At 41.2% G+C, this 14844-nt stretch overlaps 1 protein-coding gene across 1 annotated transcript in view; it reads right to left on the reverse strand.

Annotated features, from left to right (window-relative positions):
• Positions 1 to 14844, reverse strand: part of DGKI (diacylglycerol kinase iota) — a 504567-nt gene that overhangs the window by 82035 nt on the left and 407688 nt on the right. Inside the window, exons 25-28 of the mRNA XM_052638497.1 lie at positions 11145 to 11214; positions 8613 to 8653; positions 7599 to 7726; positions 4713 to 4835 (exon numbers count right to left, since the gene is read on the reverse strand). Of these exons, the coding sequence (XP_052494457.1) occupies positions 4713 to 4835; positions 7599 to 7726; positions 8613 to 8653; positions 11145 to 11214 (362 nt within the window). The remainder of the gene's footprint in view (positions 1 to 4712; positions 4836 to 7598; positions 7727 to 8612; positions 8654 to 11144; positions 11215 to 14844) is intronic.

Consider the following 14844-nt stretch of genomic DNA (forward strand, 5'->3'; position numbering starts at 1 on the left):
TCCCCCATATCCTCTGCTGTAGCTCCTCTGAAGTAACTAGATAACAGTATCTGAAATATTTCCAGAGATTTTCAGATGCTAAAACCACCACCAAATGGATGAAATTAACTACTTGATGATCATGAGGGTGTAGCTCTTAGACTTTCTGGTGCCTAAGAATCAATCATCATTAAGCAGAGAACTGTGTATGAGCTGATCACATACCTGGTGGACCACCCACCACCCACCTTGCCTTTAAAAATGCTCTGATAAAACTGCTCTGGGAGCTTGGAGTCTGGGGGGCATGAGCTACCCATTCTCCTTGCTTGGCCCTGCAATAAACTTATCTCTGCTCCAAACTGATGTTTCAGGATTTTTTGGCCTCACTGTGCATTGGGCTCACAAACTTGCATTCGGTAACATCAATATAAGTAACTTTTAAAAATTCAATGTTGTATGAAGTGGCAAGCTCTAAAGGTGTATGCACGTTCATTACAGGTAATGATAAAAAGATAACACAAAACCAAAAAAACCCGTAAAACAATATATATTTTTATGATATGGTACTATGTTATGGATAGAAAGACTTCTGCAAGTAATAACATAAAACAATAACATTTCAGCATTGTTGGCACATTAGGATTTTTCATATAATGTTTGTATCTATTTAGACTGGAACATATTAATATATATTTAATAAAATAAAAGCCTATCTCTAATTTTTGTTTCAATCTGTTTTTTAAAGGAAAAAATGCTTTAAAATTAATTCTCAAATATATTTACTTGTGGGTAAATTTGCAGCTGTGCATATTTAATGAGCATACATAGCCTTCCTAGATTGTAGAATTTTTCACTTTACAAATGCTAAAAAAGATAGATACCAAAGTAAATCCTTTTTGGGCCTTGGGGCTGTGGGCACCCTGCCTTTGCACTGGCCCTTCAGGAAGACAATGTGGTATGGAGGAAAAGCATGAAGTCAGAAGTCAAGAAGACCTGATTCAAACAGCAATCTCCACATTTGTTATCTCGAGTGACTTAAGATGAATGTTTTAAACTCTCTGAGCTTCCAGTTTACTCATCTGTTAAGCAATGTGAAATTTAAAAGGTGTTGAAACAGTTAAGGATAATTTAACAAAGCACACAGGAAGTATCAATACTAGCTATTACTGACCTTATGATACATATGTACATAAAATATATATATTGTTATGGAATAACTACAATTATACTCATTTGTATCAAAGATGATCTCTGAAGTAAATAAAGAGATGTTCTTCCTAAGAAATTAATAAACACATGTACACGTTTTCCAAATTAACAGACAACTTGAGTAAGGTAAAGTACTTCCCTGGTGGCTCAGACAGTAAAGCATCTGCCTGCAATGTGGGAGACCCAGGTTCCATCGCTGGGTGGGGAAGATCCCATGGAGAAGGAAATGGCAACCCACTCCAGTACTCTTGCTTGGAAAATTCCATGGATGGAAGAGCCTGGTAGGCTATAGTCTATGGGGTTGCAAAGAGTCGGACACGACTGAGTTACTTCACTCTCTCTCTCTCTCTCAAAAGTACTCAAACGATTTAAAGCAACCATTTTATTTTGTCATACTTTCTGTGAGTCAGAGATTCAAATAGAGTCCAGTGAAGACAACTTGTCTCTGTTACACAGTATCTGGAGATTCAGCTGGAAAGACTGGAAGCTACAGGTTCCAAAGCTGTTTTGTTTTCTAATTCACTTGAGAGAAGGAAAAAAAAAAAAATGTAAAAGAGTCAGCTGCTCTAGTACACTTAAGACCTCAGTGTGTGTGCTACATTGCTTTGTTTGCGTCCAACTTTGCGACCTATGGACTGTAGCCCTCCAGGCTCCTCTGTCCATGGGCAAGAATACTGGAGTGAGCTGCCATTTCCATCTCCAGCCACTCCTCCCAACCCTGGGATCGAACCACGTCTCATGTCTCCTGCATTGGCAGGCAGGTTCTGTACCACTAGTGCCACCTGGGAAGCCCATTTAAGAATTAAGTTGCATAAATATTCAGGAAAACTAGTAGCTGCCAACTGAAGATCAATAAAATAATGAAAAGGAATTACTAAAAGGATAATAAATCCAAATAAAAAAGAGTTGATTTGAAGAACTTGGCTCTTACATAAAGTGGTACATTTACTTGTGATTCTTGGAAAGAATATTTACTGTCTTAGAAATAATCTCACATATCACGATATGTATGGACACACTAACATACTATACACAGAAAAAGAGGGTATAGGAAACGAGAGTGAGGTCATGCTTCACTTTTTGCAAATAGCCTGTATACAAGAATAACCAAAACACACATCTGGTTTGTCTAGGCTTAATTTCTATTCTGTGACTAATTTAAACTAATTTTCAAATAAATCTGCCTGAAGCTAGATGGCCACTTTTTTAGCTGTCAGTGGGTGGCTGACTCAGTCTGGTTCACAAACCTTAATTCCATATACAAAAGAAATGAAAAAACAGCCTGAATTGTAAGCAATCAAAATGCTATCAGAAACTAACAACATGGTTTAATTAAAAAGGAAAATCCATAGAAATTCACTTTTTCCTTTCCATTCTTCACACAACAGAATAAGAGGTAGTACAGAGAAGCAATTAAAATGAAGTCACCTTTTGCCCTTAGGGTGTCTGAGTAGAACCTTTACCACCAAAATAATTAGCTTCTGATTTCTCATTTTCCTCCCCTTTGTCATACTGAAATTGCTTCTGGTCTTATAAACAATGCATTGTCCTGCCTCTTCAGTTAACCCTAGGCTTCTGAGCATCTCAATAACCTTATTATTTTATAAAAAAAGGTAAAACTGCATAGTTACAATGCCACTGTCCCCATTCGATTAGGACCTTGAATAGGACTGGAAATTAGCCTGATCTCCTGAATTACAATGAACTTTTGTATAATATCCGAGATAGGGTTGTTAGGGGAAACCACTGACCAAAACCACCCACCCTCACCAGGGTACCACAGTCACTATTTGCCTGAATAATCTTACAACAGGAGGTACTGGTAAGGAACATGGAATTAACAAGCCACCACGATCTGAAAGGTCAAAAGGAGAGAGAAGACACCAGACCATGTGTCCTACCAACATCCTAGAATCCTTCTTGCTGGAATCCACCTTGGCTGAACGATGCGCAAGCCGCCAGGAAGGGCTCTGAATCAGAATGATTGGCCAGAGGCAACCCCAAAACTAGTCCCATCACCATAAAACCTGAGGCTGAGAGCCACGTGGCAGAGCAGTCCTCCTGGGTTCCCTTACCCTGCTGCTCTCTGCCTGGGCACCCCTTCCCAATAGAGTTTCTTGCTTTGTCAATACGTATGAGTCTTTGGAAAAATCATTTCCAAGTGTTAGACAAGAGCCAACTCTTGGTCGCTGAAAGGAGTTCCCCTCCCTGCAACAAAGTGTGTGGCCTGGAGTCAAATCAGTTCAGTTCAGTTGCTCAGTCGTGTCCAACTCTTTGCAACCCCATAGACTGCAGGATGCCGGGCCTCCCTGTCCATCACCAACTCCCGGAGTTTACTCAAACTCATGTCCATTGAGTCGGTGACGCCATCCAACCATCTCATCCTCTGTCGTCCCCTTCTCCTCCTGCCTTCAATCTTTCCCAGCAAAAGGGTCTTTTCAAATGAGTCAGTTCTCTGTATTAGGTGGCCAAAGTACTGGAGTTTCAGCCTCAGCATCAGTCTTTCCAAGTCTTCTCCAACACCACAGTTCAAAAGAATCAATTCTTTGGTGCTCAGCTTTCTTTATAGTCCAACTCTCACATCCATACGTGACCACTGGAAAAACCATAGCTTTGACTAGATGGACCTTCGCTGGCAAAGTAATATCTATGCTTTTTAATATGCTGTTTAGGTGGGTCATAGCTTTTCTTCCAAGGAGTAAGTGTCTTTTAATTTCATGGCTGCAGTCACCATCTGCAGTGATTTTGGAGCCCCAAATAATAAAGTCTGTCACTGTTTCCACTGTTTCCCCATCTATTTGCCATGAAGTGATGGGACTGGATGCCATGATCTTAGCATAAACAAATGGGTGCAAATGACCACAAGGTGCACCCTGAGCCTGTCCTGCACAGAGGGGGTGACAGGAGGGAGGATTCACAGGGCATGAGGGTACCAACACTGTTGCAAAACCCAATTCCCGTCCCTCAGACGAAAACACACCCACTCTTCTGGCCTATAAACAAACACTTCATCAATTACCCAGAGAGACTAAAACACAGCACACGCAGCAGGCGAGTCCCCGAAACTGCCCGGCCACATCACACAGCACAGCCAGAGGCTCAGAACTGGAGTTCACGAAGCTGACTGCGAACAGTCCACCCCAACGTTCACACAAATAAAATGCTTTACATCATTTCCAGACTATTCATGTCACACTCAGGCATGTCCTTGCGATATAGCATCTGGTAAACCCTGGGATCACTTCTGGGGAAGGGAACACTGCTGAGGTTCAAAGTACTGACAGGTCCACGTGCAAGGTCTCACTGAGGCTCAGCAGCACGAGAAATGGAAAGTGAGGCTCCATCAGAGCTTGACGTGGGTAAAAGGGTGCGTGGTGAAGAAAATGTCAAACCAGGGTGATACAAGCAGGAGATAGCTAGAGCACCGCTGAGAAGAGAACCCTTCCCTTCGGTGAGTGCCCCGCGGAATCCCCTCCCGCCCAACAAGCCCAGTGACGCAAGGACAAGAGATCGAATGCTCTTACTGTAGCGCTCGGGAGTGGCTAAAATCTTTCAGATCTGAGTCTTCATAATGCGGGCTTATCATCCCCAGCCCACTGTCACTCAGCATGCGTTTCCGGAGAGCAGGATTCCACCAGTCTGTCATTCTGGGAGAAAGGACACCAGACACTCAAAGTCAGGCATGGGACTTCTTCTGCCCTTTTTCAGGATGAGTTTTGTCTCCAAACGAGAGGAGAACAATGAATCTTTATGGGGTATTTATAAGCATTTCACGTTTACTTGGGCTTCCTAGGTGACACAGATTCAATCCCTGGGTTGGGAAGATCCCGTGGAGAAGGAAATGGCAACCCACTCCAGTATTCCTGCCTGGAGATTCCCAAGGACAGTGGAGCCTTGCGGGCTACAGTCCATGGGGTTGCAAAGAATCAGGCATGACTGAAGCCACTTGGCACATTTTTTAGTTCACTTAATTTTTTCAACAGTCAGGCTCTCTTTGGACACTGCTGCCCTCTTTATAGATGAGAAAACTGAATTTTGATATTAAGTAATTTTTAATATGACACAGATAAGAAGTAATGGCAGGGGACTTTCCTGGTGGTCCAGTGGTTAAAACTTCACTTTCAAATGCAAGGGTGCAGGCTCAGTTCCTGGTTGGAGAGCTAAGATCCTATATGCCTTGTAGCCCAAGAAAACAAAACATTAAAAAAAAAAAAAAAAACCACCAGAAGTCATATTGTAACAAATTCAATGAAGACTTTATAACAAATGGCCCACGTGAAAAAAAAAGTAATGGTGACTGATGTCTTATAGAAACGTAGGCCATCTATCCCTGTTGCTAGTTAATTTCCAGAGGGGGCAACAAAAAAGAAATAAGAAAGGAACTGATTCAAGTTCTTGTGGATTTGCAGGTTACTTTATCTTTGGAACCAGAGCCAATAGAGAGTGACTGGGAGGACAAAGCCAGGGAGAGCTCAGGAATAGGCTCAGACTTCATCAGACTGGACACTACAAACCAGACCTCGTCGAGGGGAGAACACCTGCAGTCCAGCAGAACCACAGCTGACAGCCGTGACATCACACCCGGCCTTCCCCACGCCCTTCTGGGACTCTCCGGGTTACATCAGGCCGTCCTTTGTGCCAGTCGGCTGTCCCTTCACGACACGACAGCTCTGGGATTACTAGCTCTGGTTCCTAAACACAGCCATCTATCTGTTCCAGCCACCACTTCTATCTTTTCCTGGCTCCCCAGAGACAGTATGTAGCCCTGACAGATACAGGTAGAGTGGGAGATACCCAGAAATAGCAGCCACGGTCAAATTAGTGAACAGGGTGAACAGGCATGAGGGTTTTACCTCAAGTGCACATGCCTGTTAACACTGTACAAGTATGTGTACACATTTGCACATGCCATTTGAGTCCATGTGTGTCTGCTTCCTGGGGAAATTCTTATTTTAACTATTTACCTTCTGTGTACCAGTAAACCTCTAAAGTAAACTATTAAGCTTCACGAGGGCAAAGGTTTCTGTGTTTTCACTTGTGCACTGCTGTTTCTTAACCTGCCACATAGAAAACTCTAAAGAAATATTTCTGAAGTTTTAAAATAATTGAGAAATATTAATATGTTGGTGGTTCAGTATGGTGGTTAAAACATGCATGGGCTCTAGCCTCAGAAAAGCTGGGACTAAATCTCAATTTTTTTCCCCTTTACTTTCTGTGCAATAGTGGCCAAGTTGCAAAAACTCTCTAAACCTCATTTTGCTTACATGAATTTAAGACAGCAATAGTACCAAATTTGCAGGGTCATTGTGAAATGATGATGAGTCCAGTAATATAATATTTAATGAGTATCCACTAAGTCCCACAGACAGCCTTAATTTTTCATGTATCAATTCATTTGTTTATTTTAAAACTAACTTATCTCTTTGACTGTTTTGTATCTTAGTGGCAGTGCACAGGCTTAGTTGCTCTGTGGCATGTCGATCTTCGTTCCTTGACCAGGGATCGAATCTATATCCTTTGTATTGCAAAGCAGATTCTTAACCACTGGGCCACCAGGGAAATCCCTCAATTCATTTAATTTTAAAAGAATTTTCTGAGTAGGTATTATCATTTCCATTTTACTGATGAGGAAATAAGCCTAGAGCACATAATAGGAGAGATATAAAATAGGCATTTAGCATAGTATGTGGCTCTTAATAAGTTCTTGATATTTCATAGTTATTGTTATTGTTATATGATTTTATATATATATATATATATATATATATCTCAGGCTGCCTGGTTACAGGAAGAAAAGGAGAAGGATTAGGAAAGGAGGAGGAGAGGAAGAAGAGGAAGGAGGAGGAGGGAAAAAAGAAGTCGGACCACCTGTGTCATTTTTCAATGTGATAGTCTAGGCATTCCAGACATACATGGGCTGTGTACTGTGGGAAGTCACTTCAGTCTTGTCTGACTCTTCGCAACCCCATGGACTATAGCCCACCAGGTTCTTCTGAGCACAGGATTCCTCAGGCAAGAATACTGGAGTGGGTTGCCATGCCTTCCTCCAGGGGATCTTCCCAACCTAGGGATGGAACTCAGATCTCCTAAGTCTCCTGAATGGGCAGACGGGTTCTTTACCGCTAGCGTCTCCAGACGTATATGCACAGACACAAATACTAGTGCCTTCTAGTTTGGTAGGAAGTGTTGGTGTGGTGGGTAAAGACGGCTCAGACATGACACGGATCTGAGTGGGAAAGAGTGATTCTACCCAGACATTCTTAGGCTGACTTACAATGCAACCTCAGGAAACACAAGAACACCTGTACATCACAATAGTTTGATTTTACTAAACATACCAAGCACAAGGCCAGACCAGACATAGATGTCACCCTGCAGCCAGCCTCACCACAAGGAATAAGCCCACTTACCCCGAGGCTTGCTCCACCACCAGGTCAGGCATTCCTGGGGGTGTCCCCGCCTGCTGTGACAACACCATATCTGGGTCCAGAATAAAAATCTCATCTTGAGAAATCTCCATTACAAAGTGCAAATGTTCCTAAGGAAGGAAAAGAAATCTTTCAGATGACTGATAGGATGCTCAAATCCATCATTTAAAGAATAACTAAACAAAGCTATTTGGTCCTGATGAATACTGAAATTTTATGCCATAGCAAATGACCACAGCATATTATATTTTCAGAGGGCTGACCAGTGGCATTCCTTCCTGAAGGAACATGGTAGCAAGAAGCTGAGGAAGGGGAGAGTTGAATCCTTGGTCTGGGACTCTTTAACCAGGATCCTGTCAGGTATAAGCAGAGATGGCCTTGCCTCTTTTTACCAAATACTACAAAGTACTCACACGCTACATGCAACCTGGTCCAGCATGTGCATACAATGACCTGGACTTAAACCCTCAGGATCTGGTCAAAGCTAAGTGGCATGGCTAATAACAGGTTTTATCAATGGATTCCATTCTATACCTTCTTTTACATGAGAATTTGGACAGTGGGACCACTTGCCATCATTGGGCATAATCATTTTGTTTTCTCACTACCCAACTCTGGAAAGTGGTGAGTTGAAACTAAGTAGCCTACATATACATTTGAGGTTGCAAATTGGCCAATCAGAAATAAAGTTAAAAAGGCATAAAATTTGGCAAGGAAGCAGTGAAAGAGTAGCATGAATGAAAACTTGGAGTGCAGGCTGGTGACGACATCGACAAGCCTACTTATCTTCTGGACTCATTTTCAAGGTCAAAGCGTATCACCTTGAGCTCACAAATCACAAACATGTGAGGACAAGTAACAAGCTCATGGCTGAGACTATGAGTATCATTCCAGAACTGTACACATTTCAGTGGTTTTGTTGGGGGGAAAATGTGTAAGATTAGTATAGTTACTTGGGAATTTTTCACTTTCACAAATAGGTTCAAGAAATCTTACCTGAGATCTGTCTATTCGATAAAAGCGATCAGCAGAAGTAGCTAGGGGGGAAAATAAAGTATATGGCATTCAGAGAGCCCTGTGTTATGGCAGCACAGTTACAAGCTTCTCTCCCACCCTGACACTCCAGTCTTGCTGGATAACTGGCCGGTCCCTACATCTACTTAGAAAAATTCAGGAGTTCATTCCTCTGTTGCTGCTGTTCCACAGCTTAGAAATCCCTTCCCCAGGACTTTCCTGAAGGTTCAGTGGTTAAGACTCTGAGCTCCCAAGGCAGGGGACACAGGTTCAATCCCTGGCTGGGGGACTAGGATCCCACATGACCCGTGGCTCAACCAAAAAAATTTTTAAAAAGGCCCTCCCCATTACACATGACTATCTAAATCATTTAACTCGTAAGCTTGGGATTAAAATTATACACACTACTAAACGTAAAATACAGACAATCAACTACAACCTACTGAATAGCACAGGGAACTATACTCAATATCTGGCAGTAACCTATGATGGAAAAGAATCTGAAAAGGAATATACGTATATCCGAGATATATAATATGTACCTGAATCACCTGAAACTACAAGATTGTGAATCAAATATATTTCAATAAAAACTTTAAAAAAGAATCATGTCTTAAGAACCAACTTGAGTGCCACCTCTTCTGTGAACCCTTCCTCAGCCCCTTCCTCTCTGCTCCAGATAGAATCAGTTGCTCCCACCTCCATGTACATTTGTAATCTGTTTACACTTCTTATAAAACTCTCTTCACTGAGAACTCTCAGACCAAGATATCTGCCTCTTTAAAGACCTGTTTCATTTCTTCTTTTATATCTCAAGATATGAGCACAGAACCCTCAACAGAGCTGAAACTCGATATGTATTTATCAAGTAAACAAAGCTAGAAAAAAAAAAAATCTGTAGGTTGCCTGAATTCTGAGGAAATGATTCTCCTTTTAGAAAAAAAGAGCTTGAATTTGCAGAGTTAGGGACCACTTCTGGTATTAAAGGAATCATTTCAGTTTAAAACTGAGTCCCTGAGCCATGTTTTAAGAAAGCTAAAACAGAAAAAGTGAAAATTATTTAAGCATTCCTATAAAGGATTGGGCTGTGTGTGTAGTTTGAAGGGAAAAAATACTTAATGATAAACTCTGGGCTTCTAGAAATTAATCTGATTATTCCTAATATTCAAAAGAATTATGTTCCTCCTCATTTAAATCTATCTAACAGAGTCCAAATATTATAAATAGATTTTCTACAAAGTACATAGTACTAGAGGGAAAAACTCAAAATGCAAATAATAGTTCAAAAATCATACATATTTAACAAGTAGCTTCTCTCCAAACGAAGCTAAGAAGCAAGATAATCATGGTTCTTACCCTCTAAAACCAAGAGGGGGGAATACCTGCCTGAGAAGGACTTAACCTACTTTGTTCTTTAACTATGACTGCAGTCTTTAAACATTTTAAACACAGCTATTTCTAGAGTAAATGTAGTATCTAGGTTAACACCATTAACCACTTAGAATTTTATCTAAGACTATATACAAAACAGACTACATATAGAACAATTTATATACATTCCCATAATTTTTTAAAATATAAGTTATTCCTCTGTGGATTCAGGAAAAACAAATGACTATGTTTCTCATCACGAGGGAATAAAGGACCTGAAGGGAAAGCAGTGTCAAATATCTTCAGAGGCAGCTGACAAGCCATTAATGAAAACCGATATCATAATGTGTGTGGATGAGATTTGATACAGATATGGGTGTTCATCTTCATAAAATGTTCACACCCTCACACAGCCCATCATTCTCTTGTCCACATTTATAACCTTTCAGATGTACACAGAGCTAAACAAAAGAGAGGCATACAGCGAGAGCCCAATGTCTGCAGAGATGAGAGATACTGCGGAGAAGACCCACTGGGAGTACCTAAGCAGAAATGTACTGTAAAATGGGTAACTGCACATTAAAGTGGGATTAGACAGCCTTTAGGGGGATGGATGGAAAATGGACTCATTAACCACATTAACCAATCAGAAAATGACCGACCTACTATGTCTTCAACATGTCAGAGCAGATGTGAATGCACCTGAAAATGCCCGCCCTTTCACAAAAATTTGTAACTCATTCTGAGATGATGGCTTACTGAAAATAATATGGAAGTTCCATAATATGCAAACAGCATGCAAATTAGTACCTATTCCCCCTGCTGATGAAATCCATCTACCAGCCTGAATTGAAGACAGGCACTCAACACGTTTTTGGAAAAGGGGGCACAGGAAAGGACGTGTTAGCTTGAGCAATTTGATGCTGAGAAGTTTGGCCAGAGTTAACTGACTTGCTTTGAGGGAGATAACTTCAGAAAAGTGTGATGCAATATCAGAAAGCCCACATTGTTTGAGATGCAAGTACCAATCACGTGGAGGGTTCCTGAACAATCTTTCAGAAAATTAGAGTCCACTCAAGCCATCAATGCTTTGCCCTGAGGCTTCCCAAACCCCCACCCCTCCGAAAATACAGAAACACTCACCATCTAGAAAGCACCACCGTGGGGAGAGTCTCTGAGCTGAGAGCGCCCTAGGGAAGGAGGTTTCGTGGTCCTGGAAAGACACACACACATCCTCATGGCTCCATTTGAATGAGCTGAGAGCTGTTCCTCACTCCACATTTTGCCCCATCACCTATTTCTAAGAGTGAGCATCCTTTCCTACTCAAAGCATTGGTGAGAGATCGAAGCATACTTTTCACTGGAAACACCCACAGGGGCTCTGCTTGGAAATGATTTATTTCACATAACCACTCTTGCATATAATTTCCAGAAGGTTTTCCATTTTTCCATTAAGCATTCATAAATTCTGTAACTTGGGACATGTACTTCCTTTGAGAACTCTCTCTCTTTCCCTTTATGAAGCTGAGGACCTAGTGGCAAGCTGGCTGTCATTTGCATTTCAGTTCTCCACACAGGTATAAAAATGTCCCCTACTAAAAGACTCCCTGCCACTCACAATTTTTTAAAACATAAAATGCTCATTTATAAGAGGATTTGGGGCATTCTGGACTGGACTCAGTGAAATTGAGATAACTGACAGAAATGGGACAGATTAGGAGGGAGGGCAGGTCTCTGTAGGGAAGACACTGGGACTTTGACCCTTATTAGCAATCTGAGATGTTCGACTAGAAGGAGCGTCCTTGGAGTGAGGCTGGCTGTGCATGACCTTGTGTGTACAGAGGGGGACGGGAGAAAGATACGGAGGAAACAAAGAAGAGGTTAAGAAGAGAGTGAATCAGTTTATGCGCTGACTTCTTCGGAGGTTGAACCTGTCCCACATGGTCCTGGGGCAGAGCTTCTGCTTAAATCAGTGAATCTTAAAGCACGCACCCCGGGCCAGCAGCATCAGCTGGGAGGTTGTTAGGAACACAAATTCCCAGGTGCCACCCCAGATCTACAGACACCCTGGGGTGACACCCAACAATCACTGAGGTTGACACTGATGTATGTCAAAGTTTTAGAACCAGTGGCCTAAAGTAACAAGGACTAAAATTGCCCATTATTAGGAATCTTGGGTAGATGGAGTTTTTACATGAGTGGATTCTGCAAATTAAATAATGAATAGAGGAAAATCTGGTCTCACTCAGGACTGGTGGCAAAATTTACATGTAGAGATGTAGAAGTGATACAGCATGGACATAGAGATAAACACAGTCTTCTTTCTTGAACTGGCTTTGGGCTACATGAACTCTTGACATGGACCTACTTATATGAGAACTGCGTTTAACATTTTGGGAATTATAATTTGACACAAGTGATATCTTATTTTAAAGAAACTTATGATTCTTAATGCATTTCTATAAAACAACTAAAGCTACCAACGATCATACTAAGTCAGAGGAAGACAAATACAATACGATGTTACTTAACTGTATAATTTTAAAAAATTGATATAAATGACTTATTTACAAAACAAAAATAGACTCTCGGACTTAGAGAACTAATGTATGGTTACCAGGGGCAAAGGGTAGGGGGAGGATAGACTGGTAATTTGGGATTGACATGTACACACTGCTATATTTAAAATAAAATGCCTTTCCATGAAAAAAAAATAAGAGAGAGAGAGAAATACCTTGAGAATCTTAACATCAAAGACAAATGTATACTGGGATGGATTAAAAGTGGGCCAGAAGTAAAGAGGAACAGATTGTCAAAAAGGAAAGCATAATAACCCAAAGCCAAGATCTGTCCACTTCTTCACATTCTTGATGGACCCAAACAAGTGAGGACCACAGCGGTGATGCAGGTCTTCCGTACTCACATAACTTTTTCAGTTTGTCTATCTACACCCTCAATTCTCCTAACCAAAAAAGAGGACCAGAAGTGGTAGTGATGTGAGTATGGAGATAATACAAAACTTGCTGTGACTTTGTCTTAACTAACTCTCACTGCTAACACATTGTGGGTATTATATCAGATAGCCTGTGTCCTCACACAGGACCTGGACACAGGTGGAGTGGGTGACCCTGGCAAGAAGGATCCTGGATTCAGGCTCAGCAGGAGGGTGAACAGCAATGCAGTGCAGGCCAGGAGGCAGACTTGAGCAGGAAACGGGGGAGTGAGGACACAAACCGCCCCACCAGGAGGTCAAGGACTGGCCCCAGGATTTCATGGGGCCATGGAGCCTTCGCACAAGGACCCACTACAGCAGACACGCCAGCATCCTCGCTACCAAACAGCGACAGCCGAAAGGATGGCTAGACACGCTTGCTTTGTGAACGCCACACAGTAAAGCCGGTACAAGAAGGGAATTTCCGATGGAGCCACAAAAGCTCAAAAGCAAGCCCCTTTCAACACTGACTGTAGACACTTAGAAATGTCATTGTCTGAACCCAGCTACATTTCCAAAGACAGTCACATAATCCCCTGAGCGGTGCCGCTAACCACCGTGTCAACAGCCTTCAGGACTAGTTTAGGGCTTCTTGTCTTCTCTGTCCTCTCAAACAGCGTAATCAAATCAATGATTCATCAAAGAGATAAGCTACTTGACTTGCTTATTTTGTGACTTGTTATTTTTCTTCATAGAAATGGTAGGACTTAGATGAATGCAACCGTCAATGCTCTATAGTGTAGGCAGACTGATATAACCGTGGATGTAATTATGCTTTCTATCTCTCAAAACTGCATGCTCTTTAAATGAGTAATATTAACAAATACTGCTAATTCCCCAAATTCCTGATATGTGAATTTTCTCTTTTGATATATTCTAATGGAAAATCTGTTCTCATGCCAGAAACAGACCATGGACAAAAGCAAACCTGACTTTCCTCAGATATATATTTCTGAAAGTCAACTGGCATGAATTATATGTAATTGATAAGGAAATTACCTTAACCACTATCGGGCAAACACACACCAACCTTACCCTTAATTTACATTCAATTACTCACTGCTGATTCACACATAATTTCATGATTGTGCAGCCCCATTAAATACTCCACTAGGTTATCCAATTAAGCAATATTCACCTAGCATTTAACTACACCTTTACTGGGAATGAAATTCTTTTTCTTTCATAAAATTTAGGGAAGATATAAGCAGAAACAAAATAGAAGTCCCTTTGAATTGGGAATTTCTGTTTCATTTAATAATGTCTTGTCAATAATCGGTACTTTAAAATTTCTCTTATGTATCCATCCAAATTTCTTCTTTGCTGGCCTTGACATTTCCTGCATCTAACCCATCTACACATTCATTTTTCCCTGTCTTTCCATCACCAGGCTATATACCAATATCTCTTACTTATCAAATCTACTCCTTTACTACCCACCATTCTTGCAGAAGAAATGTACAGAAATGGGATACCCATTTGCAAATCCAGCTTTGAAAGATGATGAAATAGTGATGGTGTGGTAGACGATGGAAATGAGAGATATTTCAAAATTTTCAAGAGCCCTTTTCTGGCGAGAATGTCTTCCATTAACAACAACAACAATTCTCTGTGTGTATGTATATGTGTGTGTGTGTGAGAGAGAGAAAGCTATCTTGCTTTCACTTGTAATAGCAAACAGAACCTGGCCCCAGGCAAGTCTTACTTTAATTCCCCATTTGAGACATTTCTGACAGCTTTGATCTAGCACCCAAAAAATAACATTCTTCAAATTCTCTACCTAACTCCTGTCCTTGTCTAAGACAAGATAAATTAATTCCCAGGAGGACTCCCTTGAACTGGTTTCAACTC

This window comes from Budorcas taxicolor, chromosome 4, assembly GCF_023091745.1.
Source record: "Budorcas taxicolor isolate Tak-1 chromosome 4, Takin1.1, whole genome shotgun sequence".
Lineage (NCBI taxonomy): Eukaryota > Metazoa > Chordata > Mammalia > Artiodactyla > Bovidae > Budorcas > Budorcas taxicolor.